Source organism: Mytilinidion resinicola (genome assembly GCF_010093595.1).
Source record: "Mytilinidion resinicola strain CBS 304.34 unplaced genomic scaffold BDZ99scaffold_23, whole genome shotgun sequence".
In the NCBI taxonomy this organism is placed as follows: domain Eukaryota; kingdom Fungi; phylum Ascomycota; class Dothideomycetes; order Mytilinidiales; family Mytilinidiaceae; genus Mytilinidion; species Mytilinidion resinicola.
The window spans coordinates 272,925-300,110 of NW_022985459.1; the positions used below are offsets into that span (position 1 = coordinate 272,925).

At 53.1% G+C, this 27,186-nt stretch overlaps 10 protein-coding genes across 10 annotated transcripts; 6 read left to right on the plus strand and 4 right to left on the minus strand.

Annotated features, from left to right (window-relative positions):
* Window positions 1–1,075: 1,075 nt before the first annotated feature.
* Window positions 1,076–2,027, minus strand: BDZ99DRAFT_545469 (uncharacterized protein; the record flags this gene model as incomplete). The annotated part of the gene is made up of 3 exons (XM_033726844.1): window positions 1,076–1,299; window positions 1,424–1,761; window positions 1,792–2,027. The coding sequence occupies 3 exons, from the start codon at window positions 2,025–2,027 to the stop codon at window positions 1,076–1,078; spliced, it is 798 nt and encodes a 265-aa protein (XP_033571185.1).
* A 248-nt stretch (window positions 2,028–2,275) lies between these two features.
* Window positions 2,276–2,773, minus strand: BDZ99DRAFT_481383 (uncharacterized protein; the record flags this gene model as incomplete). Its single annotated transcript, XM_033722407.1, has 1 exon — window positions 2,276–2,773. The coding sequence occupies one exon, from the start codon at window positions 2,771–2,773 to the stop codon at window positions 2,276–2,278; it is 498 nt and encodes a 165-aa protein (XP_033571186.1).
* Window positions 2,774–9,364: 6,591 nt separating this feature from the next.
* On the plus strand, window positions 9,365–10,013 carry BDZ99DRAFT_525815 (uncharacterized protein; the record flags this gene model as incomplete). The annotated part of the gene is made up of 4 exons (XM_033726048.1): window positions 9,365–9,418; window positions 9,471–9,639; window positions 9,698–9,917; window positions 9,980–10,013. 4 exons carry the CDS (start codon window positions 9,365–9,367, stop codon window positions 10,011–10,013), a joined length of 477 nt encoding a protein of 158 aa, XP_033571187.1.
* Window positions 10,014–10,387: 374 nt separating this feature from the next.
* BDZ99DRAFT_525816 (uncharacterized protein) lies at window positions 10,388–10,945 on the plus strand (the record flags this gene model as incomplete). The annotated part of the gene is made up of 1 exon (XM_033726049.1): window positions 10,388–10,945. One exon carries the CDS (start codon window positions 10,388–10,390, stop codon window positions 10,943–10,945), a length of 558 nt encoding a protein of 185 aa, XP_033571188.1.
* A 729-nt stretch (window positions 10,946–11,674) lies between these two features.
* On the plus strand, window positions 11,675–12,515 carry BDZ99DRAFT_525817 (uncharacterized protein; the record flags this gene model as incomplete). The annotated part of the gene is made up of 2 exons (XM_033726050.1): window positions 11,675–12,060; window positions 12,122–12,515. The coding sequence occupies 2 exons, from the start codon at window positions 11,675–11,677 to the stop codon at window positions 12,513–12,515; spliced, it is 780 nt and encodes a 259-aa protein (XP_033571189.1).
* Window positions 12,516–13,076: 561 nt separating this feature from the next.
* Window positions 13,077–15,183, minus strand: BDZ99DRAFT_525818 (uncharacterized protein; the record flags this gene model as incomplete). The annotated part of the gene is made up of 3 exons (XM_033726051.1): window positions 13,077–13,238; window positions 14,218–14,805; window positions 14,929–15,183. 3 exons carry the CDS (start codon window positions 15,181–15,183, stop codon window positions 13,077–13,079), a joined length of 1,005 nt encoding a protein of 334 aa, XP_033571190.1.
* An 883-nt stretch (window positions 15,184–16,066) lies between these two features.
* On the plus strand, window positions 16,067–16,672 carry BDZ99DRAFT_525819 (uncharacterized protein; the record flags this gene model as incomplete). The annotated part of the gene is made up of 1 exon (XM_033726052.1): window positions 16,067–16,672. One exon carries the CDS (start codon window positions 16,067–16,069, stop codon window positions 16,670–16,672), a length of 606 nt encoding a protein of 201 aa, XP_033571191.1.
* Window positions 16,673–19,796: 3,124 nt separating this feature from the next.
* BDZ99DRAFT_545470 (kinase-like protein) lies at window positions 19,797–20,244 on the plus strand (the record flags this gene model as incomplete). Its single annotated transcript, XM_033726845.1, has 2 exons — window positions 19,797–19,865; window positions 19,912–20,244. The coding sequence occupies 2 exons, from the start codon at window positions 19,797–19,799 to the stop codon at window positions 20,242–20,244; spliced, it is 402 nt and encodes a 133-aa protein (XP_033571192.1).
* A 4,485-nt stretch (window positions 20,245–24,729) lies between these two features.
* Window positions 24,730–25,323, minus strand: BDZ99DRAFT_481389 (uncharacterized protein; the record flags this gene model as incomplete). Its single annotated transcript, XM_033722408.1, has 1 exon — window positions 24,730–25,323. One exon carries the CDS (start codon window positions 25,321–25,323, stop codon window positions 24,730–24,732), a length of 594 nt encoding a protein of 197 aa, XP_033571193.1.
* A 215-nt stretch (window positions 25,324–25,538) lies between these two features.
* On the plus strand, window positions 25,539–26,973 carry BDZ99DRAFT_525822 (uncharacterized protein; the record flags this gene model as incomplete). The annotated part of the gene is made up of 2 exons (XM_033726053.1): window positions 25,539–25,676; window positions 26,767–26,973. 2 exons carry the CDS (start codon window positions 25,539–25,541, stop codon window positions 26,971–26,973), a joined length of 345 nt encoding a protein of 114 aa, XP_033571194.1.
* Window positions 26,974–27,186: the final 213 nt, after the last annotated feature.

Here is a 27,186-nt window from a genome sequence, read left to right on the forward strand (position 1 = left end):
AAAAAGGCATACGGGCGCCAAATTGAGGACCTAGTACGCCACTACATCAATCACATCACAAAGCTAGAGTTCCTGCCGGCATTTAAAGCAGCATTCTACAACTCAATTACAAAGAGCAATATTTGCGCAAGCTTTCGAGGCGCAGGCCTTGTGCCGCTTGATCCAGAGGCAGTGCTCTTAAAGCTTGATGTTGTGCTTCGTACGCCGTCGCCTCCCGCCGTGGAGGCTCAATGGGAATCAAAAACACCAAGCAACGCTCTCGAGCTAGACTCTCAATCAGCCTTAATTCGTAATCGCATTCAAATGCATCAAAATAGCTCGCCTACAGCTATTCTTGACTCGCTTAATAGCCTCTCTAAAGGTGCTGCAATTATAATGCATAAAGCCACGCTGCTGCGCAATACAGTTGCCAGCCTTCAAAAGGCAAATGAAGCTGCCACAAAGCGCAAGGCGCGCAAAAAAAAGCGGATTCAGAGGGAAGGAACTCTAACAAAGGAAGCAGGCTCTCAAATAGCTGCTCAAAGAATCGAGGAGGCAGCTCAAAGCAAAAGGCAGCAAGCCGGAGCGCGCTCCGGCGGCGGCGTGCAGCGCTGTAGGCGCTGCGGCGAACCAGGGCACAACGCTCGTACGTGCAAAAAAGATGCAGAGGTTGCTGCAGATTAGGCTACAACTTGTATCTAGTTGATATCTATTGGCGTTGTGGAGCAATCAACGTTTAAGGCAGCTAAATATGATGAGGTGGCCGACTCGCTTGTGTGGCCGACTCGCTTGTGAAGTACGTTAGCAATTCTATATAAACTATTCTGAGATTTCTTTACGCTAAACTATTTCAGAAAAATCACTAGCTGGTTTAGGTAAAACTCAGCCTATTATGGAGTTCCTGGCGCTCCAGGAACTCCACAGCAATTTCTGTGGATGGAGTGGATTTGAGGTTAATTTAGTCTAGTCCAGTCTAGTCTAGTTCCATCACTGTTGTGACTGAGATGGACGAGTCGGTGCGCGCGTTCAGCGAGAGCCTGCCTACGTGTGTTGGCAGGAGCGTCCCTGGAGGCGGGCGAGAGGTGTACTTGGGGTTCTAGAGGATGGCGCTCGTGGTGGTGAGTTGGTTGGCGATGGCAAGAGGCGATGGCGGGGCTATTGCTGTGTTGGAGCGCGAGGCCGATGTGGAAGGGGGGGAAGTCGGGACTTCGTCAAGCCTATATCGGCTCGGTACGGCATGGTAGACATTCATCCAAGTTGTTGGTACAGTCGGAGTCTTGCGGTGTATAGTATCGATGATATCCGGGAACATGTGGCCAGCTACCGAAGGGCAAGGCAACGGGTGGGACAGTACCTTAATCTATATACCGGGAGCCGGATTGGCGCTCTCTACTATAGAAAATGGCTAATCTTGGCAAGACGTGTTATATAGGTATCTACTTACCTAGCAGCGTCTTAATTTTTAGTACCCACGGCTCGTCACTCGAGGAGGTTGATTCTGGCGGGCCGTCGCTAGCTGCTGCTTCACTAGTGACTGCTTCGCCAGCGACTGCTTCGTCAGCTGGAGAGGTTGTGCTCATCGGCGGACTCTCCAGGTTGGGATCGGGATTGTCTACCGCGCTGGGAGTGACCGTCTTGACATGTGATGAATCCCGCCAGTGAAGAGGGCCTGCTTCAGTTGGAGGAGTGATGACCGGAAGGTACTTGGGAAGTTGCTCCAGGATGCCCGGGACGTCACGATATCCATCGTTGACTGCGCCAAGAATTGAGACATGGTCCATCCTGTATTTCTCGTGCCATCTTTACGCCCACTCGGTATTCTCGTCAGAGCTCATTCGTATATGAGGATCTCGACCGCCGTCGCTGCCGTCCTGGACAATGGCCAGCTTCCGATTCGTCGTGTTTTGGATGGCCATCCGCATTGACTTGCCCGGAGCGTCCCCCTTGAACTTGCCCTTCTCATCGTTATAGAGTTTGACTCGGTTGTCCTCGGACCCGGTGGCCTCTGCGATCACATCATGGAAGAATGTCGCAGGGGCCTCCTCCATAACGGTGTCGAAGAAAGGGAGGTTAGGTAGGTGGTGCTGTTGTTCTTCCCGGTGCGCCGCTGCGCAGGCTACGTGCCTTCTTTGATCTCGTGTCGAGTAGTGACGGAATTGGAACGGAGAATTTCGAATTTGGAGCGGATGGAGGCGCTTTAATCCTTCTGGAGCGGATACTGGCTGGTTACTAGATAGAATGGACTGGAGGTCGTTGGGGCTACGGTAACTCCGATGAGGGTCGTTTGAACAAGTCCCTATTCGTAGTCTTCAGCTTCGCATGTCTCTCTTTGGCACGCTTCTGACGCTTCAGAAACTTGATACTCGTTGCTGAATTGGCCGCTGGGTTGCGAGGAGTCCTTTAGCATGCTCGTCCCAAGGCTCGGGGAAGGCTGGACTGGAGTGAAGGCCTGCGCGACTCTACTTCCGTCCAGTTCCAGCATCGGTCTTGAGGACTCCTGAGTCCTCAAGCAGTTCGTCATAAGCATAGCGACCCAAAGTAACATTGTGCTATCTAGTAGCCTCCGCACAATCTTCTGCAGTTGTACGTATGCCGCAGGATCGATGGGATGAGGTGTGTCATTGTCTTGTCTCACACTCGATTTCGATTTTGCGGAGCCCATAGGGCTCTCGGGTACGGGTAGTTCGGGCGGTTGTGCTTTCGACCAAACAGATGAACTTTTCTTTGCTGGTCGAGTACCCAAATTCGCCTTCATACTCGTTAATCTACCGTAGTTAGTAGATGCGCTTAGCATTTTCCGGCATATCTCCAGAGTGTCGGCTTCTTGTAATGGCTGCGAAAGATTAGAGCATCCCAATGGCAGGGAAGTCGAATGCACCTACAGCTAGAATTTGCCATCAATAATTTTCATGTGGCTCCTTTCTCAGCAACCTTTGCTCTACAGATGCGCTTCGCCTTCGCGTCGCTGCTTTCTTTCTCTCAAGGGTCTGAGAGTCCGAACTTATGATCCCAGCAACTCAGCGGAGTGGCCTAGGCTTGAGCTTCATATAATATCGTCCAACATGTTGCTGTCGAACTGCATTGCCAGCGGCCGTTGAATGCCCGATAGCGGTGGCGAGGAGATGACGAAGTGTCGCAGGCAACCCATCGATACAAGCTATCGTTGTTCACAGGCGTGCAAGCGACTGGTATCAGCGGTCAGAAATGCTCGTCAGGAGCAGGGTTACGCTGCCGGTCTGAGAGCCATCTGATCCCAGGAAAGTGACTGACATTCCCTCTTCAGCTATTCTTGCTTTCCTTTCACGTGCTGGCTCTCGCCGGTATTCAATGGCGCGACAGCGCTCTGAGTTGAGTGCTTCAACGGGCTTTTGAGCGGACTCAGGCGCAGTTGAGAACACACGGCTTGCGGCGATCTGCGTCCTGTGCTTCCTGTCCATCCATTTGATTGTTCGGTGGTCCGAACCGGGTTCAATTGTGGGTTCGGCTTTCGCTGTCGTCCCCGCTGTTGTTACCGCTGTTCAGAATTATGGGTGTCGTTCGCGGCTCGAAACCACCTGAGAATATAAGTGGCGCTACGGTGGATATGTGGGCATGAGGTGGCCTGTTCGTAAACATCAGAGGAAGTTTAGAAACTTTGGATGAACTTGTTGTCGCGGAGGCAGACATGGGCCTGCTCCGTAGACGAGACCAGGTGCGTCCCCTTGAAGCACGTCTTGAAGCTTCTGAAAAGGGGGACTTACTTTTGAAGGCTCCGGGGAGCTAGGCGGACGTAGTGAAAACATGAGGACGCAGCCGAGTGACCTCTCGAGAAACAGCGTTGCCATGGACGCGGCCGACATAGGGAGGAGTTCGCTGTGGAGGTTTAGCCGTACCGTGATCATGCTGCTGCCGCTGAGTGCGCAGGATGCTCTTGCTCACGTTCGTCGCGATCGTGGAGACCGTAGTCTCATTGGTCTCTAAAAGGCTGGTGTGAGACTCTGCTGGCAGCTTGTAATCTGCGCGATATCCCGCTAGTATCCATGACAGGGGAAAATGAACCGGGTGCGCCTCCAATGAACCAAATGAAGCGTCGATTGCCGGGCGGGTGAGTTCTCTCATTCAACGATAGAGTCGCGCAAAGAGGTGGGCAAAACTGTCTGCGTGCGGCGCAGGCAACCGAGGAGGTGAATGGTTTGTCCTGTAGACGCAAGAGATACACGGTTTGAATGGATTTGTGAGATGTTGAGCGCGGTTTTGCCAATCCATAGCGCGGTGGGCGAGGAGGAAATGCGGAGCACATCACGTGTAGAAGTCACTTTTTGAACTCAGTTCTCGCGGCGGGGATGTCCAAAGATACATGCAAAGTTTATGCATGCCACTTATCATAATGCAATAAAATGAGCAGTTGGCACTGAGGTCAGCGTAGTTCATTTTGTAGGAAGCGTGGAGCGCAGTCTATAAACATGAGATGTTAGCTGTAAATGTGCACCGGCTTATTCTAAGTAGTAAAAGAAACCCAAAGCTGTCGGAGCGTTCGCTGAAATGCCCGTGATCACATGCTGGGCGTGAAATCTGAAAGTGGGGCGGCCTCTGTGGTGGTATATATTTGCTCTAAATTCAACTCACTTCGCCTTCGGGCATTTGGTCACATCGTAACAACACAGAGAAGATTAGCATGGCCCCTGCACTAAGGATGACACGCTTTATCAAAGTGAGCTTACGAATTTTTTTTTGGGGTTCGATTCGCAGAGAGGGTGAATCTTTTTTGGCCGTAAATAGTTTTTGGACCCCAACCACCGTTTACACTAGAGATGAGAGCTGTAGGACTCTCTCTCCTGTCTATAGAGTCTCTTGGAGGAGTGTCAATGTGAATATGTGTACTTCCCCCCGAGAAGGAGGCGTTCGCTCTCGACCGTAACCGCTGCATGCCAACCCGCCGCCTGCCAACCTGCCACCAACGATCCCTATTTGTAACGACGGCCTATCGGTCTACTACATGCATCTATTTCACATCGCTACGGAGTAACTATCATTTAATTCGCCGCCTTCAATGCCGGGTCCTGCGAAGTAGATCGTTATCCTGGCTGGTCGCCGGCCGGGCCCAACCCTTAGCAGCGTCACTTCAACACCACTCCCGCCGAAATGCCTCTGCTCCAGCCTACCTCTCCGCATTTACATTTTTTCTATAGTAATAACCTACAACGTTGCCGATCCGACCTCGCTACTGTCCGACCTCGCCTTGGTTCGATAGAGCGATGCCCCCAAAGACTGCCGAGCCGCCACCGTCACTTCAACATCACACCCGTCAGCCGACAGCATAACCGCACGCAGCAGCTCTATCATCACCCCGGAGATGCTCTCCACTTCATCAGAAACATCGTCAGGCGTCAGGACAGCCCTACATCATGTAGACCTGGGATGGACCCACCGGCTGTCCCGCTACCGCCTTCGTCTTCCCGCCTTCTCTCTTTCAACGTCACCACCGCATTGAATGCCCCACGCTGTCTTCGATACCTCTCGATCACTCTTTCTAGTCACTGCAAGCTACACGTAATGTCGCCAGCTGTTTGCCTGTCCACATGCTTCTGGCGCTCTGACTGGCAAGTCCCTTCATATCCACCGGATCTCATCGCAAACCAGGCCTCATATCCCACGGCTCAGCGCATCAGAGACATAGGGAACCAGAACGCGAGAATGGTTTCATACGGCTTTCACAAGCGTCCCTCGCTCTCTACAGCTTCCGGAACGTCACTACCACGATCACCTAGGGGTGTCGTCGAACTCCCAGATTTGCCCACTCATCGTCAGAGAACGAGAGGCGGGCCCGCGAAGAACTAGACAGCACGCCGGAGGCACTACACTGGGTTTATAGACCCGGCGTTGGCGAGGAAACACAAGCGCAATCCGTGATTAGAGTCCGCAAACGACCGTCAAGACCAGAGCCATCTTCGACTGCCCCAGGCGCTGACACAAGCTACTTTGGACCGACCCCAGACACTCCTGGTAATCCCTTCGAATATCGCGACTGCGAACCCACCACGAAAGTCTCTCCTCTCCCCACACTCGGCTCCCATACCGGAACTCTCTACGGCGTATCACCGACCAGCGCGTCGAGACCGCCTTCAAGCCCAATTCACTGCAGCTCTAGCACTATGAGCTTGAGCGGACAACCAGCTTTACCAGCGCTAGGTAGAAAGATCTCAACATCTTCCTCGCGCAACAGCGACTCACTGGTTACTCCATGACGAGCCCTTTCACAATCGTCGATGTCACGAAGCGCCGCAGCTTTAGTGTACACCATAGTTGCGCGGGTGAGGGTAGGGGCAGATCGAAGGATATGGCATTGGGAGGACTTGCTGACTCCCGCTGCCATCGATCGTACCCACTGCTAGCATCTCTTGGATTGTCTCGCCGAGCTCCCCTAGCTGTTGCGGTGGAGTCCTTTGAGGGGACAGCCCGTCCACACCGTGTCGCTTTCCCCGCCGCGTCACTGGAGACAGTCGATAGTTTTAGGCCAATATGAACGTAAGACACTCACTCTTCACCTACTTACCCTTCACCTTGACGTTGTGGAGACCTCACTTATCACATCTCACCCGTTAATCGTCTCTGGACACCGGAGTGCTTGAGCTGATATTTTGCAAGTTCCTCAGGAATTACCCCGGTCGTCGGCCATCCGGCTGCAACTCGGATACCCTCTTCAGAATCCGAACAAGGCCCTCAACTAAGCGATGGGCTGGATTTGACGGAGCTTTTACGAAGACAATAACCTTACTATCGAGATCATGGATGGTGTCGTCTGGGTGTCTGACTATCAGGGCGACCTTAAGCTCGTCCGACCATCGCTACGGCCCGCCGTCCCGCTACAGTCGCGGGCAAGCCGTGCCAGATCTTGCGGAAGGAGAGCAAGGTAAAGAAGAAGAGGCGAGACCGGCAGAGCTGCCACAGGCGAGTGCAATAGTGGAGTGTGGACGAGATCGTGAGGGAGTGAGGGAATAGGGGAAGACATGGGTGAGGTTCCGGCGGGAGAGTGAGGCTGGTGACACCCCCCGACGTTCGTAAAGAAGGCCTCCCCGACGACATTATCCAAATCTTCGCAAAGGTGTAGCCGTAAGCGGGAGAACACAAAGAGGTCAAAGAACAACTGGGCGTTGTGGGGATGCTGGGGAAGCTGGGGCGAGAGGAGAAGCCGAAGTTCGATTTATCTTCGATCGTCGAGAGATATATCCTACCAACCAACGTCTCGAGTTTGCCGAATGCTTCTCTTCACTAACCGCTTGATCCTGACAGTTTGTCTGAGCGAGCTCTCAGTGAAGGGATCGCCGTTGTTCGTATACTGGACCGAGACTGCAGCTGAAAGTTTCATAAACCAGGATTTGAGACCAATCCTAGACCCCTCCGACGGCCTAACAAATCATCTTCTGCGGTTTCGCATCCCGTATCAGGGTCCTTCCTCGCCCAGTTTCTAGCGCTCGACATCAGCTAGCGCTTCGCGACCGAGCGGTTAACTTCTTAAGACGATGGTACTCCCCCCCAGTTCCGGCTTCCTTAAACTAGTTCTTAGTCAATATACTGCAGCCCAGACGTTTAGTAGCTTCTCTAAGGTTCCGCGCGGAACGCCGAGCTCGACCTCACCAATCCACATTATCAAATCCCTAGAGCACGCCGGAGGAGTTGCGGGACACAGCTAGTTTCTACAACCGGTTGAACGACAAAGGTCGCGGTAGAACTTCGTCCCCTGATGGAAGGTCAAGCATCCTATACCGTCCACGAGATCTTCTGGCAGGAGGATGATACTGCTCGTTAAGCGAGGAAGGTCCTAGTAAAAAGGTCCTGGCGCAGACATCTAAAGGAGCAGCCTCCGCGGCTTCAGGCATACTGGGAACTTGAAAATGTGCCAACCGGCCAATACGTCAAGCCACCCATCTATCCAGATCCTACAATTCACGCTCTGACGCGAACGTAGAATAGGTGTTCCTTAAATCTCACCTCTCTGGTTCAATTCTTCGTCACACGCAACAACCTCTCACTTCATTGCCATCAAAGTGTTATTCGAAACTGCCGAGAAGCTCAACAAGCTGCTCGAGGACGACGTACTTAAGATCCACTTTCACCGGTTTCAAGGAGAAATACATGGTAGGAGACCGCGTCGTGGGGGAAGAACATGGCAGTCGGCTGCATGAACAGATCCGAGACATAACAAACCTAAACCAGAGCGGCGATTTCAATGACGGCACCTCTGAATCAAGCAAGGATGCTGGTCTAATCCCCGGCCGTTTGACCTGTACGATGCGACAGGCTATTATGGAACCGACAGATGTCAGGGCCCGCGACGACGCCTTCACATTGTCTAAATCATCAATAACTTACTCCACTCCGTTGATTTCCAACCACAGATTCCGTCGCCATTGCCGATCTTGTGCAATGGACTAAAGCATACAATTGAAGGCCTTGTGAAGGGCTGTGCCGGGGCGCCATAGTGGAGCATCCTACCATACAGCAAAAGTAGCTGGGTCCCCTATATCTGTGGCAGGCGCAAGACTACTACCCCACCGGCCTGATCTGCACTTTACGGAAACTCGTCGTGGAACGCTTACTCCTGATGCCGACTCTGGATGGCTGCACAGGCGTGGCTTGGCACGACCAGCCAGCTAGTGTCAAGGTGCCAATTCTGGACCGCAATCCTTATGCCCCACTCAACACCTTGGAAATCAAGCCGATGAACCTCTAGCCTGCACAGCCCAGTGAGACCCTCAAGACCGCCGTCAACGTGCTTTTGGAGACGGCAAACCGTCCGGCCTGGTCTGTACGCTACGGAACGCCATTATGGAACGCCCGCTCCCGACGCGGACGCACGACCAGCCGGCCGGCCTGGAAGTCAATACTCTACTACCCAGACATAATTTACAAACATTTACAACTTCCAATGCTGACTTTAGACATGCTAAGGAGTTGAAAAACGGTAGGAGAAGCGAACGGGATGGGCTTGATAGTTTACTTCCGAGATACGTTAGGCAAAATTCTAAATGCACTTTGTTATAGTTCTGTTTGTTTTCAGAAGACATTAGAAAGATGAACAGATATTGCCTCTATAACTAGCAAACTTCGGTCGGACGTTTGAACTACTTCACTAAGTCGCTGCACGATGATCCCTTCTATAAACTCAATTAACAAAGAAGATAGTCATGATTGCGTAGTCGGAGATATGCGCAAAGGCAGATAGCGGGCTACATCGGCAGAGAGGCGAAGCTAGGCTAGTCCTTCACTTCGCCATCTCACCTCCACCCCGCGCCAAAACCTCACCTCCACAACCCTCTTCAATATGCGCGCCCTCTCTCGAAAACCGGCCTAATCTACCGCGTCAGCTCCGCCACACTCAGCATGTCCGGCGCGAGTGGCCATCATAATGACCTCGGATCCAGACTGCGTCAGCGGCTGGGGAACTGCGACGCACCAAAAGGTATGGCCACGACTTCTATCTTCTTCGCTCCAGCCAGTCTCAACGCCTGTAGGTCAATGAGACTGCTCACCAAATCATTTCAACTCAACTCGTCGACGCTAACAGCATCATGTTCCAGCTTTTCGGCTTTGCTGCCCTCCTGGGGTCGAGAAATCTCAGCGACGACACACAGGCTCAGACGCGCTATCGCAGTTCTGCAACGGGTATTCCCCAGACCGAAAGTAATCATAGCACTGAGTCGAAGTCCGCGAACAATCGCACCCTTTGCAAATGGATGAGATGATCGGACACCCCGTGCGGAAGCGAATTCAATGCGAGATGTCCGCCTCATGACGCCGCGTCGCGACTCAATCTCCTCAAATGAGAACGACCTTCCAGGAACGCCCTACACCGGAGGGATGTCCTTGTTATTCAACGCGGACATGAGACATACCAACCCTATCAATCTGTCAATCCTAAAGTTGTCCGGACCCGATGAGTTTCTCCGTGTTGAATCAGAGTAAGTTTATCCAAACCTCATCCTTAAAGCGATGGCAGCCCAGATTCTAATGCTACCATTAGATCAGGGCAAGAGCGAAGCTGGTTCCGAGACTAGCCGTAGCGGCAGTAGGTCTAGCGCTTTGCATCGGTGACAGAAGACATCCTCAATACCACTACCCTCTCCATCTCCCTCATCTCCTCTCTCCTCGCAGCCGCCATGATACCTCTGTGCCCGCCTAGTTTAGACGAGACACCCGCCGCTCTCCCTGCAGCCGAACTGCATGCGATGGACGTGAGAGACGCCCGCTGCCGCCACTGGCAGTTCCTGTTAGCACCGCTGCGCGAAGAAGAGATACTCGCCCATCTCGAGGATATAGAAGAGGCGCACTGCCCACAAGCGTCTCACCTACAGCGCCTCACCTGGAGCGCTTCACTTGGAGCGCCTCGAAGTAAAGCGGTTGAGGAAACGGCGATAGGCCGCCGGTCTTCATGACGCCTCGCAGCGACTTGATCTACTTGAGTGAGAAGGACCTTCTGGGAACGCTCTACACTGGCTATGGCGTCTACCGCAATGGCACGGCCATGATGCACCTATGTACTGGGAAGTTTCAACTCCTAGTGTTCAACTGCTGCCAACGCTCGCTTGGCGTTACGCAAGTCGAGCCACCGACCCCCTTCAATTTTCATCCCTCCCATCGACTCGAACCCCTACGACATAGGTGGTGGATCCGTGGTGGAACAATGCTATCGAGAATCAGAGCGTCTTCTGCGTCTTCTGTTACGACCGGGAGTCGAAGACATATGACCCGTCCCTTTGCTCGTAGCACGGTGGATGAGAAGCTCATCATCATGCAGAAGCGGAAGACAGCTGAGATTGCCAAGATTATGGAGGATGATGGCAAGCCTTTGAACAAGCTGGGCATGGGGAATTTCTTGCGGGTACTTGGACCTGTCCGTGAGGCTAAGCATGGAAGCCCCTTCCTCTTAGTGGACGATCCTCAGAACAACGGCCGCGTCGGCCCAGAGTACGAAGACGAAGACCTCTAAAGAGTAGCCCTACCTAGGAGGACCACGCAATCCGAGGTCCCAAACGCGGTCGTTTCGAGCGGTGGTCTGCCTTGAGCAGCCTCGACGACCGCATACTTTCTTGAGCCCATATTGGATCAACGCCTAAGTCAAGTCTCACTGTGGACCCGATAACCGAATTTTCAGCTGAGAAAAAGATCCGGTATCATCTCAACGAGGCCCATAGACGACGCCCGCACCGCCATTCAACAGTCCGAGCCGTTCCCGTCTCGCGCGATTGTCCGATTGAAGCGGCTGCTGGAGGATTGCGACGAAGAGTGGGAGGCTCTAGACAAGAATGCAGAGAAAGAGCTGAAGATCCCGGGCAACAGTGCACAGTGGAGCAACCGTTGGACATCTCTAAAGATGGGCATCATCGCGTGCCTGTCACGTCCCCCGTGATTGCCCAACCGAAGGGGCTGCAGAAGGCTTCGGAGAACGAGTGGTAGACTCTGGGTAACGATGCAGGCAGTCTAAGCTGGTCACGTCTCGTGTGATTGCCCGACTGGAGCGGCTGCTGGAGGCATCGGAGGAAGCCCGGGAGACTTTGGAGAATATTGCACTTGGGCGCAACAGTTGGACACCTGGAAAAGAGCAGGACAGCCGCACTCAGGACCTGGATGAGGCCTGTGCTAGTCACGTCTCGAGTGATTGTCCGACTAAAGCGGCTGCTGGAGGCTTTGGAGGAAGAACAGGCCGCTGTGGATAAGAATGCAAGCAGTGCCAGCCGGTCCCGTCCCGCGCGACTGCCCGACCGAAGTGGCTGCTGTAGGATTGGGAGTAAGAGTGGGAGGCTCTAGACAAGAACACAAGCAGTCCACGCTGGTCACGTCTCGCGCGATTACCCGACTGAAGCAGCTTCCGGAGGCCCGGGAGAAAGAACTAAAAGCTCCAGACACGAGTGCACCGTGGAGCAATAGTTGGACACCTCTAAAGATGCGGGATCGCCGCTTTCAGAATCTCGAAGACGCCCGCGCCTGTCACGTCTCGCGTGATTGCCCGACCGAAGCGGCGGCCAGAGGCTTTAGAGGAAGAACGGAAAGCTCGGGACAAGAATGCTACAAGCGCGGCAACATTTGGACACCTGTAGAGATGCGGTATTGCCGATTTCCGATCTCTGGACGACGCTCGTGACGGTCACATCTCGCGTGATTGCAGGACTGAAGCGGCCGCTGGAGGCTCCGGAGGAAAAGCCGGAGGCCCTGGTCAAGAATGCTACAAGTTGGCCACATCGCCCGTTCGTGCACTCAGGATGGTGGTGGTAGCTATGGCGAAACTACAGGTGCATACGGTTAAGGATATAGCGGAGGGGCTGGAAGCCCGGGAGAAGAATGCTGCAGGTGTGGCAAAGTTGGCCACATCGCCCGTTCGTGCACTCAGAACGGCGGTGGCAGCTACGGCGAAACTACAGGTGTATACGGTTGTGGATATAGCGGAGGGGCTGGAAGCTCGGGACAAGAATGCTACAAGTTGGCCACATCGCCCGCTCGTGCACTCAGAACGGCGATGGCAGCTATGGTGGAGCCCCAAGTGGATACCATGGAGGAGGTAACGGAGGAGCTGGTAGCCACGACGGAGGATAGCGACAGATCACGTCACCCGTTCGTGCACTCAGAACGCCGGTGAAGCTATGGCGGAGCCCCAGGTGGATACTGAGGAGGATAGTGCAGAGAAGCCAGTGGTTATGCCTGATGACAGCGACAGACGGCCTGCTACTCTTGCGGTGGCTATCGCGGGAACAGGTTCGCCATAGCCACTTCTTTACCTTATTTAAATGAATGATTTCAAACTTCATAAAACAAGGCACATGGTTTATAGTTGATGCTACTCACATGGCGCTTGGATTTTAGTAGCCTTGTACACTTTTAATGTTCCATGTCTCAGACTTTTCTGTAGTCACCAAGCATCAAGACATCATGGGACGGATGAGGCGATATCCAACCACGACTTAAGACTTTGACCTCTACGACGCTTGCCAAAGCTGATAGCTCCTCATTTAATGCTGTTCGTCTAACACTAGATCTTCCTCCGGTAAGTTACGCCATCCTTAAAACCAATAGCACGAGAATAACTGGTACGCCCTCGCCGCCATCGTAAATGCTAGGGCCCGCATTTAATTAGTCGACCGAAAGACTCCCTCCCGCTTCTCCAGCCACTTGAAGACACCCACAGCTTGTAAATCAAAGTTGGATTCGGAGTTGAGGAGGGAATCCGCGACATACATGGCCTCGTCGCTCTTGAGATGCAGTTCACCTTTGCGTACGTGGAGCGTATTCTGCGCAGTGAGCAACCCCGTGCATCGCCCATTCGCGAACGTAATACTCCTACCTTTGTCTCGAGCGGGCCATGGCACAGTTTCCCCTGCGAATGCGATCCCTTCTCACCGCTTTGCGTGGTAAAAGCATGCGGCGATTGTATGTGCTCGTAAGACTCACTTTCGTACTGAATGCATCCATCCCGGGTGGCAGTATTGAGTTGACTTTGGCCTCGGGGCCTCACGAAAAGGTTTTGAGCGGTGCGGCCGTACAGTATTAGGAGATAAGTCTGGGCGCTCGCATCTGCCTGGAGTATCCTCCTAACGGGCCCGCTCCTGACGATGGTGTTCACCGAGTACGAGAGAGGGTGGAGAGTGGTAGAAGAATAGCGATGTATGCTCGCGCTGATGGTGGAGTATAAATGGGACTACCGTTTAGCTGGCTGAAGACGTGGTAGCTAAGGCACGCCTTACAGGGGCGTCAATGTAGCAAAAGAGCAGCCTGATTACATCCATTTCAGTGTGCCCAGACTTATAACCTAGTACTGTACCAGGTGACATCTGCCCTGAGGGTGCTGGAGCAAAAGTTTCAGCTCGATTCCTTAGACAAGCGCACTCTCTTGTCTAGCCTAGTACGGGCCTAGGTCGAGTACATTTCAGAGTGGTTAAGTGAAGAACGAAGAGGTTCGTAATGACCATAACGACGCTTTTGAAGGTCTCAGGTAGAACAGGAGGGATGGATATGTAGACCTCAGAAGTGATACAACGTAGAGCATATGCGGAACAAGTGGGAGCGTCGTAAATTCAAGCAGCCTCAAAGCACGTTATTTACTCTGACAATACAAACTTTCCCACGCCATCCTCAGCGCCGACTATATAATAATGAGCCCATTTTCTCCCAGACGCGTGTCCTGCTCAAAGAAATGCGTATGTCGTTCCAAGACTTGCAGTACAGATATCGAAAGAAAAGTGAGATGTGCCGTAATTTTCCGTGCTCTACGCCATGCCAGACGTAGATGCTGCTCAAAGACTCGCAATGCATGCGTCGCTTGGAGCCTTGCAGCACAGATTTTGAGAGAAAGAGCCGATGCAATGTTGGATGCAAGACGTTACGTTCGCAGGACAGGCGATTCCGTGTTCTTCCACCACCGAGACGTTGCTTGCGGATCTGAAAGGCCCCGGGGAGAGAGGCCTGCCGTCTTGGGTTCGGGATATTGCGCGACGTGACGGTGGTGCAGCGGACGTCCGAGCCATCCAGGATGTGAGCATACGGCACCGTGTTGTCGTGCGGACTCCAGGTACATCGTCGGTGACGTTGGACAGTAAGATTGCCACATTGGATGACACCACCGATTGGTATCGCGGGATTGGCGAAGTCAGCAAGGCCGGGGGGGAATGAACGATTGTTGCCGGATCCAGAAGGATGATAAGTGCCTCCATATCCACCATGAACTGGAGGGCCGCCTTGCGAAGAGAAGAGAGGGACACGAGATCCAGCACCGCCGAGACCATCTCCTGGAGGATACTGAGGAGCGACTCCCTGCTGCGATCCGGCTGGAGTGATGCTCGAAACGTACCAGTACACCCCCTGGGAAATGTTAGCAACGCATTGATAGCCGCCTAAGCTGTACTTACTGGGACCCGCGCCTCTCCCTCAGGCAGAAGATCTTCAACCGGGCCGGCGTCGCTGTATCAGCGCTCGAATCTCCACCTCTGCCCGCCCCTCCCTGAAGCTCGCCGGCACGTTGGGGTCGTCGATGGTGGCCTGGGAGCTCACGCTGTCGCCGCGACGGGCCTGGGCAGCCTCGAAGGCGCGTCGATCGTGCTCTTGTTGCTCCAGTTGTGCCTGGCGGGCGCGGGCGTCCTCTTCCTGCAGCTTCAAGAGGGCAGCGGCGGCGTCGATCTTCTCCTTCTCTTCGGCCTCCCTCTTCGTCTGGCTCCTCGTCTTCGTGCCTTTGGCCTCCATTTCGAACTGCTGTGTGTGTTGTTGGTGACTTGATGTGTGGAATTTGTGAATGTTTGCTGTGCGCTGTGTGCTGTCTGCTGGTCTTGCTCGAGGCTTTGGCGGAGTTTATTATGATGAAGCCAGCTCAACGTACCACCGCTAAGCGAACCCACTTTGGGCCTAGTCTCATCCCAATATCACATACATTTGTTTGGCAAAGGGATATAGCACTGCTGGGGCTTCACTCTTGCGCACTCGACAGCATTGTCACGAGGAGCCCGGCTAGCAGGTAGTAAGCCAGCCAAAAGGCAGCCGAATATCTACTGCAATGATCTTTACATCGTGTTTTGAGTTTTCAAAAACTGTAGAGACACCCTAAACAGCGGCAGCAATGGTGCCCAGCATATTGTTTAAGCACTGAGTTCTAGGCCATATGATTTGAGAACTCGGATATTGCACGGCTGGGGCTTTACCTTTGCTCACTGGGCACCACTGTGGCGTGGCCCAACGAGCAGGTAACCGGACTGTCAAAGGGTTGGCGTTTGGGGAACTTGTGATGGGAGAAGTGACGTCAGTAAGGGTATATATTTGGTTTTATTTTTTCGTCCCTCGCCCTCTCGGGGTGGCGGAGTGGGAGGATCGGGTACTCCGGGAGAGGCACAGCAGGTACGTACCAGGCAGCATACTGGGTTCGAGCCCCGGTGCGGCACGGCGCGGCGAAGAGATTAGTCTCCACGTCCAGGTTCACTCATCAATAGTGTTCTCTGGCGTGGGGGATACTCTTTTGTAATTTTTTAAACTTCAGGGTTACTCCTTGCTACTCTCTTTTTGACCTACGAGGCATTGAGGGTATGAAACAATGCGTGCTGTGGCTGTTGTGTTGACAGAAAGGGCAAAAAGGATAATGGCGGATGTGGAATATGAGCAAGATGCGCAGATTGTCGCAGCGTCAATTGGCTTTCTTCGTATGTATGCTACAGAGAGCGATCACCCTAGGTATCTTCACTCGATGCTGGGACTCGAAAACCCAGCGAACTGTGTTCCCGAAGCCCGCTCGCAAATTCAGCCCAAGCGCATATTTGTCCATGTCCGCAACACATACCATCTCGCCCATACCGCCCTCACACCAGCCTTTCCTACAGCCACGCTCTCCAAAGCTCTCTGTACAACACAATGTCCTAGTCTTCGCAAGCGTCTTAGCGGTGCTCCACTGGAGACCGTTCAAGGTCTTCACAGCTCTTCGCCGAAACGCGTCTGGGCCCCATCCCGGTCGAAAACATTGCGACTTGATCATTGCAGCACGTTATTCCAGGCTCCGACGAGATATACATTGATGACCTCAACCAGACAGCCCTGTGTTCTAGCGGACCCGTACTACAGCCAATCCAGGCCTGTCTCCGCCATATTCTGGCTACCGGCCCCCCACCTCCTACGCTTTCCTTTCCCGCTACGAGCTTCCGCTCCTCCGATACGCCGAGTCGAGCTGCTCCTTCCTGACCCGGAAATTTAACGTTGCTACAAGTCCAACTCCAGCTACCCTTTGACTGGCCAATGGCTTGCTAGTGGAGCCGCTCCTCACAGTCGCATCAAGAGAGCAGCAGTACGGCCCGGACTGTGGGATATTGGTGTACAAGAAAGAACGATCCGGTGTTATGATTGATATGAGGGGTGTAGCGAGGAGCATGAGGGGGGAGCGCGATATGGGGAGTCACGCCAGGGAACAGTATAAACTGATGAGAAACACATGTTGACTTGAGAGCATTCAGCATAAGAAAATTAACGTTCATTGGAGCTCCTCCAGCAAACGGGCTCTATGGTATATTCTTCCGCTCTTTGAGCCAATTTTCATTCTTGTGTAGCGTAACAAAGGTTCGGGAAATCCATATCTGCAGTTATTCATCAACTTCTGTTAGACACAGAATGTGCGTAGCGCACGATGAGTCTCCAAACGTACTTTCAAGTGCTTGAATATTTAGCCCTCATTTTGTCGAGGGTGATTTTCCCCTGCTCTCCGAGTCGCCTTCTCTCTGCCCTCTTCGTCTTCCAAAACTCCGGCTTCAATATCTGCTTCCAGAATCCTTGCTTCGCGGAGGGTTTGGGATAGTTGGGCGTGGGGGCGCTCGGATGGTGCATGGTGCCAGCAGAAGTCATTGTGGTAGGTGGTGATTTGATAGGTGTGAATTTGTGATGATCAAAATTGCGTGTAATGAATGCTGTTGCTTTTCGGACAGCAAAAGGAGACACGGCACGTCGATTTCGTCTTAATATATGGAACATATTGGATGCACGGGCCTGTAACTTCACTTTGTGTACCTTTACTATGGCTACTTGTGTGGTTAAGACAGTACTCAATGCGGTGAAAGTCGGCCATTGTCCGCATTGTTTTTCGACATGCTAATGTATTCGGGTGAAGATCTCCCACGCCGCTTCCCTCTCTTGATACCACTGCAAGGGGCGGCCCGACTCGCAGATACTCGGTTAGTCAAATGGTAACCTCAGTTCCATTGAGCCAACCAATACATCGGTAAATATATACAAGCACGGTGAATAGCGCCCTAGCATATGGCCCACTCCTACCACCAATCTGATTGTTCCTTCGCAGCCTTCAACTCTTCCCTCCCATTTTATCTCCGGCAGCGTAGGCCAATGTGTCATCTCCTTGAGTTGCCACTTCGGGCACCAGATAGTCTTCTCGCCGAGCACTACGCTGTGATTCTCCGGAAAGTCTTTCTCTTTCAAGCGGTTCGGGATCGGTCGCTGTCCATTCTTCTCCGCAGGTCACTGCTCGGGCTCCGTAGCTGGGTAAGTTTCTGGTTGCTTTCCTGGCTGCGGAGCCGGCTGCGCTGCCACTCGTGCTAGACGATTGTCAGGTTCCTTGTCATGCTGCGTAATCGGCTGCATGTCAGGTCGTATAGCTGGCAGTTGCGCTCTAGGTCGCACCCATGGCGAAGGGTCTGGCGGCGCTGATGTCCAAGCAAATGGATGGCAGACTGAACGACAAAGGCGCTGGCAACATCCACGACAAAGGCGCTGGCAACATCCACGACAAAGGCGCTGGCTATCCCCCTTCTTGCTATTCAAACCTCTGGTCTACTCTCTATACTGCATTGGTCTTGAATCAGGTCTTGAAGGAACCGTCCCAAGCGAAATCATTAACCGGGTTCCGATGATTCTCGCAGATTGCTCTTCCTCTTGCCGTAATTCCTCTTCAATATCTGCTCGGGGTTCTCTCGGCCAGTCGAGCTTCTTCTTCAGGGGAGATCGTTTCTTTTTTGTGTACCAGTATCTTACAGTCCGCGCTGCACTGCTACTCTTTTAATACCAATGTGAGGAGCGACCGTACGAGCAGGCCCACAGTCAGTTAAAGGGTAAACTCTTTGGTGTCTAGAAACTCTGCAGAGGGTTTTAGAGTGGCGCTGCGGCGGTACAAGCCTACATTGAAGGTTTCGGCGGTTATGGAAAGCTAGCGGAGATACAAGTTGACTAGATAGGACGAGTTAGCATTGGGGCCGGGAATAACGTGCGTTGCTTAAAGGAAAAAGACATACCAAGGTCAATGCTTGCTTCTCCTTAAGATCAGACAACCTTCTTCTGAAAGACAGAGGGGTGCTTTTGGTGGAGGTCCGATGGCTCATCCTCACGGTTTCTCGTCAGGTGGGGGTCTTTGAACGCAACCGCTCTACCACTTATCTGCGTAGCAGGACTTGGACAATTGACTTTGCAGCTGTCTGATTCCAAAATCTGGCGATTCCATCATCCTAAGTAGATAGGAGTAGGTTCCTACGGAGCTGGACTGCGTTGATAGGACCCTGGTGCCCGATGAGCTGCTTGACATGAAGGCTAGTCTGACGTCCCCAGACATGGATGTTTGCATCCATAGAGCAGGAAACGGTGTTTCAATCGTCGGAGGGGATGCTGTGCGGCAGAGAGGCGGACATGGTGTTCGCTCGTCCTAGGGAGGATCTTGCGTTGGTGGAGAGAACTGGTGTCCTTTTCAGTCGGGTACTCATAGCCCGGTAGTGTCACACTCGTTAGAAGGTATCTCAGACTCAGTCTTAGTGTTCTTCTTTCGGGTGGGATGCTCACTCAACCATTTTCATGTACTATGCCCCATTCGGCTAGCGCCCGTCTTCTCAATCACTACTTCACGCACAACCCAAAATCCTTCCACTTCACCGTCACCGTCACCGATTCTCGAACCTCCTCACCACTTTGCACGCGTCCGCTGCCTCCATCACCAAGATGCCCTCACGTTCACTGGCATGTGTGCCTTTTTCTCGCGCAGTAAGCCCGATTCTGATCCTGCTCGCAAGAAACCCCAAGATCTGACTGTGCATCAGACCGCGTCTCCATCCTCTCCACTGGACTGCGTTCTTGCCTCGTGGTCGTGTGTAACGCCGTCGGCCTGATACCGTGGAGTAGGTGTTCCTGTTCCAAATGTATTAAACGTTATATTTACTGACACGGTCTAGAAGTTCCTGGCGCCGTCCGCGCTGCTCGTCGCCTGGTCCGCCGCTTTGTGCTTGTGGCTGTTGGTGTCCGCGCCCTTAGGCACGCTCTCGCTGTCCGCGCGCACCGACTCGTCAATCTCAGTTGCAAACCTCGGCAGAAGCCAGCGCCAGCAGATTACCACCATGGACAACCGCAAGCACCCAAGCTCCTTCCAGCAGCTGGAGAAGCTCCGTGAAGGCACATATGCCACAGTAACTCACTTGACCCGCGTTACTAACTCACACGCTGACTTCCCAGGTCTTCAAGGGCAGCCGCCAGACCAACAAGTTTGTCGCGCTCAAGGAGATCTACCTGGACTCTAAGGAGGGCACTCCATCGACGGCAATCCGCGAGATCTCGCTCATGAAGGAGCTGAAGCACGAGAACATTGTCTCTCTGTACGACGTCATTCACACAGAGAACAAGCTCATGCTCATCTTCGAGTATATGGACAAGGATCTGAAGAAGTATATGGACTCCCACGGTGACCGTGGCCAGCTCGACCCGCCCACCATCAAGTCATTCATGTTCCAGCTCCTGGTCGCGGCATTGCCTTCTGTCACGAGAACCATGTCCTGCGTTGCGATCTGAAGCCTCAGAATCTACTCATCAACGGCAAGGGCCTGTTGGTGGTGGTTTCATTAAAATAATTAAATTTTGTCCTCTATGTACTGCTCTTCTTGCTGCAATGTGACTCAGTTTGATTCCAACCCTTTCTTCTTCTTACTATCGTTCTGAGATATGAAGAAAATGCCCTAGGTCTGTGAACATATGGCACCAGGTTGTAAGCGTGGGCATACGGATATCTCCTCTTCACTCAAGGCCACGGTAAGAAGTACCCCAAATTAGATGGTTTCAATTGGTAAATCGGTAGCCCTTTACTTCTCGCGTCAAATAGTGGTCTTCGCACATAAACATCCCGCTGCTCGAGCACCATAGACAGTTACCTCGTGGAGGCTTCTCCTCCGTAAATACTTCAATACACCCTTTGCAGACATCTCTTTGTCTTCAAGAACCTCTCGTGGCCGTCGCCTCGTATGAATCGACACGTGTACGACAATTAGTGGCTGAAGAACGATTCAGAGATCTCAGCCCAACACCTTTTCCTTTCCTCTTTCCACTCTTACATCTCGCGGACGGACGTAAATCAGAACATCGCGACATCTCGCGTCAAAAGCGTGTAGCCATAGCGGCGATACGCAATTACGAAACACACAGAGCCCCCGACTCCTTCGCAAAACACAGAACTTGCGTGCAGCTTGCTGGAACGTGCTAGCGACAAAGGTCCACTCGCGACATGTAGGGCTCCGCGCCCTTAAGAATCTGGGTGTGATTTGTCGCCTCTCGTGTGGGCATGCTGTGAGCCATTGCGTTTGCCCTAGAGGCCGATGAAAGAGCCGCAGCTAGAGCTTCCTGGGGTTTGCTGCGCGTGCGGTGGAGGTAGTTCCACGCCTCTTCGCTGTATTGGGTACGCGCGTAGACGCCGTGAGCGACGCGTTTAACTACGGTGAGAAGGCGTTTCTCCGGCGGTTCGAGAAGTGGCAGTAAGGAGTTATCGTTTTCATCGTCTTCGTGGGGGCTTGCTGTTTGCCATTGCCTCTTTGAGCGCTTCGACCTTCGTATACAATTGTTCAGACCGCTTCTTTTGGGCCTTGTAACCCATAGAGGCTTCGTACAAGTCTTTCTTACGCGCGCAGTACTTCTCCGCAAGAACAGTAGCCTGTGGAGTGTCGAAAATTGTTGCTCGAGTCCTGTTCTCCTTCGTTTTTTTTCTGCTCGTCCAACACTACTGACAGGAGTGCTCTTGCTAATAGCGAGCTGTTCAGTCAAAAGGTAGTCTAATTCCTAATGCATCAGCGCTTTCGTCGTATTCGGACTCTTTGGGGACTTATAGCGATAACGGGATGTATTCAGGCTCCTCTCTTGCCCGGTCAACACCACTGTAATCAGGATCTTAGCAAGCATGTCTTCAGTCAGTCAAGGGATAGCCCTGATTCCACTGCGTCCAGTCTGTCAGACTGACAATAAAAACGCTGCCTCAGGGGCTTAGGGTGTAGACGATCTTGATAACGTGCACGTTGTTGGTGAAGTAACATGGTTTACTTTGGATCTATGAGAAACTGTTGCAAGCAAGAGGGCGTGTGAACCTTCTTCCCACGACGAGATGCCCATAGCGCCGAACCCGATTCCGCTCTTTGGTTGCTGAGTCTCTCCTCGCGACTACCACTGCCGGGATAAACAATGCTGCGTATCCACCGAGATCCGAGGGAGAAATCCTGCTTCTGCTTTCGTGCGTTGTTCGAAGAATCGCCATGTCTCTTCTCCTATGTAGTAGGGTCAATGGCGATTGCGCTCTTTGCTGAATTCCCGTGTTGCCGCCGATACTTCCAGGCGGTGTAAGCTGACCCGTGCCGTTCGCTAGCACGCGATCATCTTTATTCGTCGGTGAGTCTCTCCACATGCGTGGAACCCTTGATCCTCATGCGCACCTGCGCCTCGTTGGAACCCTTGAGAGCGGCCTTAGCTGCGAAGAAGCCTTTGGCATCCGTCCACCTCTTGCGTGAGACGGCTAGTTTCTGTGCCAACATGTCCGAATGTAATGTCCTGTTTTCTGAGCTGAGCTGGTTGTCCATCCCTTGGCTGAGCTGATTGTCCGTCTCTCGGCTGAAGTAGAGGATCATCCTCGCCCAGAGATTTCTTCTTTCCTTTTTATCAGAACCCTAGCTCGGCAGAGGCGTTCCGTCTGCCCGCGGAGTCGTCGACGTCGAGCGCGGTTGAAGTTGTCAAAGTCGAGAAGGCAGTCATATACACACACGTATCAGTCCAGGCCGACGGCGCCGAAATCGTGAAGCTACAAGAACGTATTAGACCAATCAGCAGTTGAAGGTATGGCACTTGTATACGATGGGGATGGCTCGACGATTGACAGGGCAGATAGGGCTCGGGATGCAACGGGAGTAAGACAAGGTACTCACGGCCTGCAGACGGCTCATGGTCGGGCTCGTGAGAGCAGAGTTCCTAACAACAAACACGAGGAATGCAAATCTGCAGATGTTCTTAATCATGGTAGTGGCGAGGCAAGGTTCTAATCGCAAGGAAGCGCGGAGAGCTACACTACGAAGTGAATCAGTTGTGCCGGCCGAGAGGGGATCGTGGACCAGCTGGAACGACTGGCTCGGTCCTCTGCACGCAGACGGTCCGAGACCTGGCCGTCGCTACAGCTTTGCTCCTTCATGGAGACAATAAGTTCATTGTCTGAGTCAAGCTCTGCTGTGACCCTCTTCGCATAGGCCAAAAGTCTGCCGTACAATCAAATCTTTGTAAACTTCCGCCAAAGCCTGCGGCTCCGCAAATATGCCTGCCGTAGATCCGGTATTATTCACCCTAGCTCTCGCGCAGACGAGCACCTTCGACCCCCAACCCTCGTTCTTAATGTCAAGGAGCTCTCATCTTCCGGAAGGTTACCTGCTTTGTCGCGCCGCGGTACGGATGTTGGAAGTCCCTGTGCTGTTCTTGACCGGCTTCTCCCAAGACCTCCCATTGCGTTGCTGTGCCTCTTCTAGCCAGGTCCCGTGGTATCGTGATCGAAGCCTCGAGGTTTTGGGGAGGCGTTGACTCTGGCAGCTGCTACGGCAGGATCGTCGAGCAGGATGATGCGATCTAGTCTCTGCCAAAATATGAAGTCAGTATAGTACCTTGGGAATCCAAACCTTATAATTCTGAACCCCAGAAGATGTCTGAGCCAGGCGTCCATGGACCTTAGCGGTTATCGGTCCTCCCCAACTATGCGAAGGGGGTAATGCCAAAGCGTCATCGTACACTGCGTGGCCAGGGCCTTGCCTTGATAGGACCGCTCGCCCTGCGCGTAGGGCGGCCCCGGACCATGACGCAGGACAGTCGTTTTCATTTTGGCACCCCGGTTGAGTGCGCGACTATGAGGAAGCCGGCACGGTATACGGCGGTGCCGGGGTGCGGAGGGATTTGGGCGGGTTGTGGTGGAAGGAGAGTGACTGTGACTGGATAAACTTACTCTGCAGGGATACTGGGATAGTACGCGAGACTCGAACTGAGTTGTCGGGCCGTACTCGAACTGCGTTCATGCTGTCAGCTATGCTACCGTAACATGCATGCAAAACGTAGTCGTGCAGAAAAGGATGTCTGAGCCGGGCGTCCATGGAAGGGGGCTTCAGGTTCGTTTTCGTTGTCCGCCCGAATCTCCATGGTGATATATGGAGTCGGGGATCGTGCCCGCGCGTCACGTACACCGAATAGGTCGGAGCATCTACAGACACTCTGCCATATTGCGGGACGTGGTTTTCAATCTTGGCACCGCCATCTAGCGCATGACTATGAGGAAGTCGGCGTCGTTCAGACGGTGGTGCCGAAAGTGCTGGAGTCGTGAAATGGTTTGGGACAGCTTACTCTGTATAGCTATTGTTCTCTCAGGTCCGGTTTTCCAATACACATGCTTCGCCTCCTTCTGCTCCATTTCGATTTGCATAATCCGCGAGCTTCCGCAGCCAAGATCCTAAGGCTCCTTCCCCTCTGCCTGAATCTGGAGCGGCACCTGGTGTGGATTGACCTACTACTGGTCGAACGTTCGGCAGAATCAGGATCGAAAGGGCGGGAGGACGAGGACGGAACTGGTCCAGTGAGGGTAGCGGCCTCTCAAGGAGAAGCCGGACCTGTTTCGGCTCTCGCTTTTTTGTTGACGAGGTTCCTGATAGTCATGTCAGATGATGTCCCGCCAATATACATGCACAGCGTGCTACCTCTCAAACCCAGTTCCACGAAGCCAGGAATATGGTAGAACAACCCATTTCGATACGATTGCCGACAAGATGAATGACACGATGGGTGAGACGATTGGGCAAAGGCAGCGCCACAATACTTCCCCGATGACAGCGACAGGGGGATCGGGACTCATGTTGGAGACAGGATGTGATGCTACTCTCAGCGTGCAGTCAGGCGTGCCGAAGTTTTCGGCAGGGTATTCGCGTCGAAGTTGAACGGCTGCTCGGACTGAGATGGCTTCCTATCGACGTGGGTCTCTGCTCGGCCCCTACGACGTATGAGCTACATTGTGCCCGCAGAGACGTGAAGGCTAGTTGAGGCGGGTGGTGCTAGGGATGTTGGAGATGTCGAGTTTGGGAGTAATGGATGTGCCTGCTGTAGGGCAGCAGAAGGAAGATAGGGAGGCAACCTAGTGCACCGGCGTCCTGATCGAATGACTGCAGAGCCGGAGGTAGGGCTGGAGAACCCCCTCTCGGTAGCGCTCATCGCGTCGTTTATCGGGTGGGATGTATGGCTTCGATATTGAAAAGGACTGATGGTGGCGGGACGACGGGCTGAGGGGAATGTTTGATGAGCTTGAGGTCGCCCGGGTAGTTTGACGCACTGAAAGAACTGCTCAATGTTCAAATCCATGGCCGAATGCCTTCTCTGACAGTGGGTCCTGGAAAAGATGGAGAGGAATGCCAGGACTAGCAGGAAGGGCTGAGAAGTGATTGATGGGAGGCAGGAGGCACAGAGGCTCTCGCTCATGGGCGTTGATGTTGAATGTTGAGAGATTGATGATGTTCTGGGAGGTCGAGGTCGAGGCGGTGTTTTGAATTTTGATGTTTGTGGGAGATGCTGCTGTCTTGGCAGGAGGCGTGAAATGGTCCTCATAGCGCCGCCAGCCTATCTTGATAGAGCCTTTTGATGCTTTCTGAACACGCAGCGGAGGAAACCGTCCTTCAAAGGAGTAGGATGGAGCGTTTTGCCTGGTGTGGTGGTACGCGTTACGCGTGTCGCTGCTCACTGGCAGACGCGCTTTGGTGGGAACGGCCGTCCTCTCCTAGAGACGCAAACTTTGATCTCACGAAACTTGAAGCTACAGAGACATGGCACTGCGTGTGGGGACACCGGGAAGTCTCATTGGACTCACAGGTTTCGTGGTGTTGGCATTTGCCCCCGTCGCTGCTCACTGGCAGACGCTCTTCCGTAACGGCGGCCACCCGACAACGCGCACGCCAGATGATGTGAGTCTAATTCTGAAGCCATGTAAATGCCATGCGATGTGAATTGAGACTCCCAGGCGCAATCGCAACCATCTTCTCTGCCGTGATGGTACCCTCTGGCCGCGGCGCTGCTCACTGGCAGACACCCGTCCAGCGGCCGGAACTTGCTGCCGAGGGCGAAAACCCCCAAACCATCAATCCAGAAGCTACACAGAGGCTACGCGGTGGGAGGAGTCCTAGAGAAGAGGATTTTACTGATGTGAGATGCCGTACGGGCTCCAAATCCCGGTATCGATGCTCACTGGCGCGCGCATTTGGGCAGCGCCGGTGCCCACCTCCCGGGGCGCGATTCCTCTCGACACCAAATTCAAATGTCCATACAAAAGCACCAATTCGATTATTTTGCGAATGCTTTGGAGGGCACAGTATGTCTGCGGCTGTGCTCTCACCTGCCTGCGTCGCAAATACGTCTTGAGCGCCGTCACGAATTAACTACGGGAATTGGTGGCACAGTGATAGACATTTTCTCAAAGAACACGCTGGAACGATGCAAGTGTATAGTACATGAATTTACGAGTACTGTAGTGCTTGTGAAGTCGTTGTGGCTTCGTGCTGAAATCGTGGACGCGGCTAGGCATTGTGGTTGCTGCGAAACAATAACACCATGTTCAGACGTGGTGATAGCAGGAAGGCGTGACACTATGGCTTCAAGTGTGGTGTAGAGCATGGGTGTGGCGGGGTAGCGTGCTGGCGTTGCAAAACCAAGACCAAAACACCAGGCGGGTGACGTGATTGCAGTAGAACTCATAAGGAATAGCGAACACGCAACACCAAGTCAAGGTTCGAATGAGGTAGGCAAATCACAACACCAAGTCAAGACCAAGATAGATAACGATCATAGAAAAGAACTTCTTCTTCGAAGATCCGCACAAGGCGAATGCATCAATGAAAAAGAGGCTGTGAAGCCATGCAGCCGGGCCCAACCCTCCCGACTGCTCGCAGGAATCCAGAGTATCCAGGTCAAGAGCAAGCTCAAGTCCAACTCTGCTGCGTCCCAGAACAAGAAAGCAAGGGAGGGATCACGTACCTGAAGCTGAACTCTCAGGCATAGCATAAGCAAAAGCCCTTGAGACAGATCGCCGTCGCCATCACCGTCGCCGTACCAGAACAAAAGCAAGAACACAAGGAGATATACGTACCAAGGCCCGAAAGCCTGAAGATCCAGGAGGCCGAAGCCTGTGGATGGGCGGTTTCGCACGCGCTCCATACCCAGAGCCACATGATGGAGGAGAAAAATCTCGAAGAGGAGAAAAAATGAAGGAAGAGAGTTGTCGAGGAGTGTGTAGAAGGAAGGACGAAGGAAGGACAGGTTATTATAGGTGACGGACAAGCTCGCTTAGCTTGCTTACTCATCAGCGCTAAGCAAAGTAATCGACTCTCCTGGGACATTGTAGCCAGGACCTCTAGTGTCGCGGAGGGCGAGTCCGCTTAGGAGGGAAAATCTGTGCCAAGGCGCCAGAAGGTCGGACCT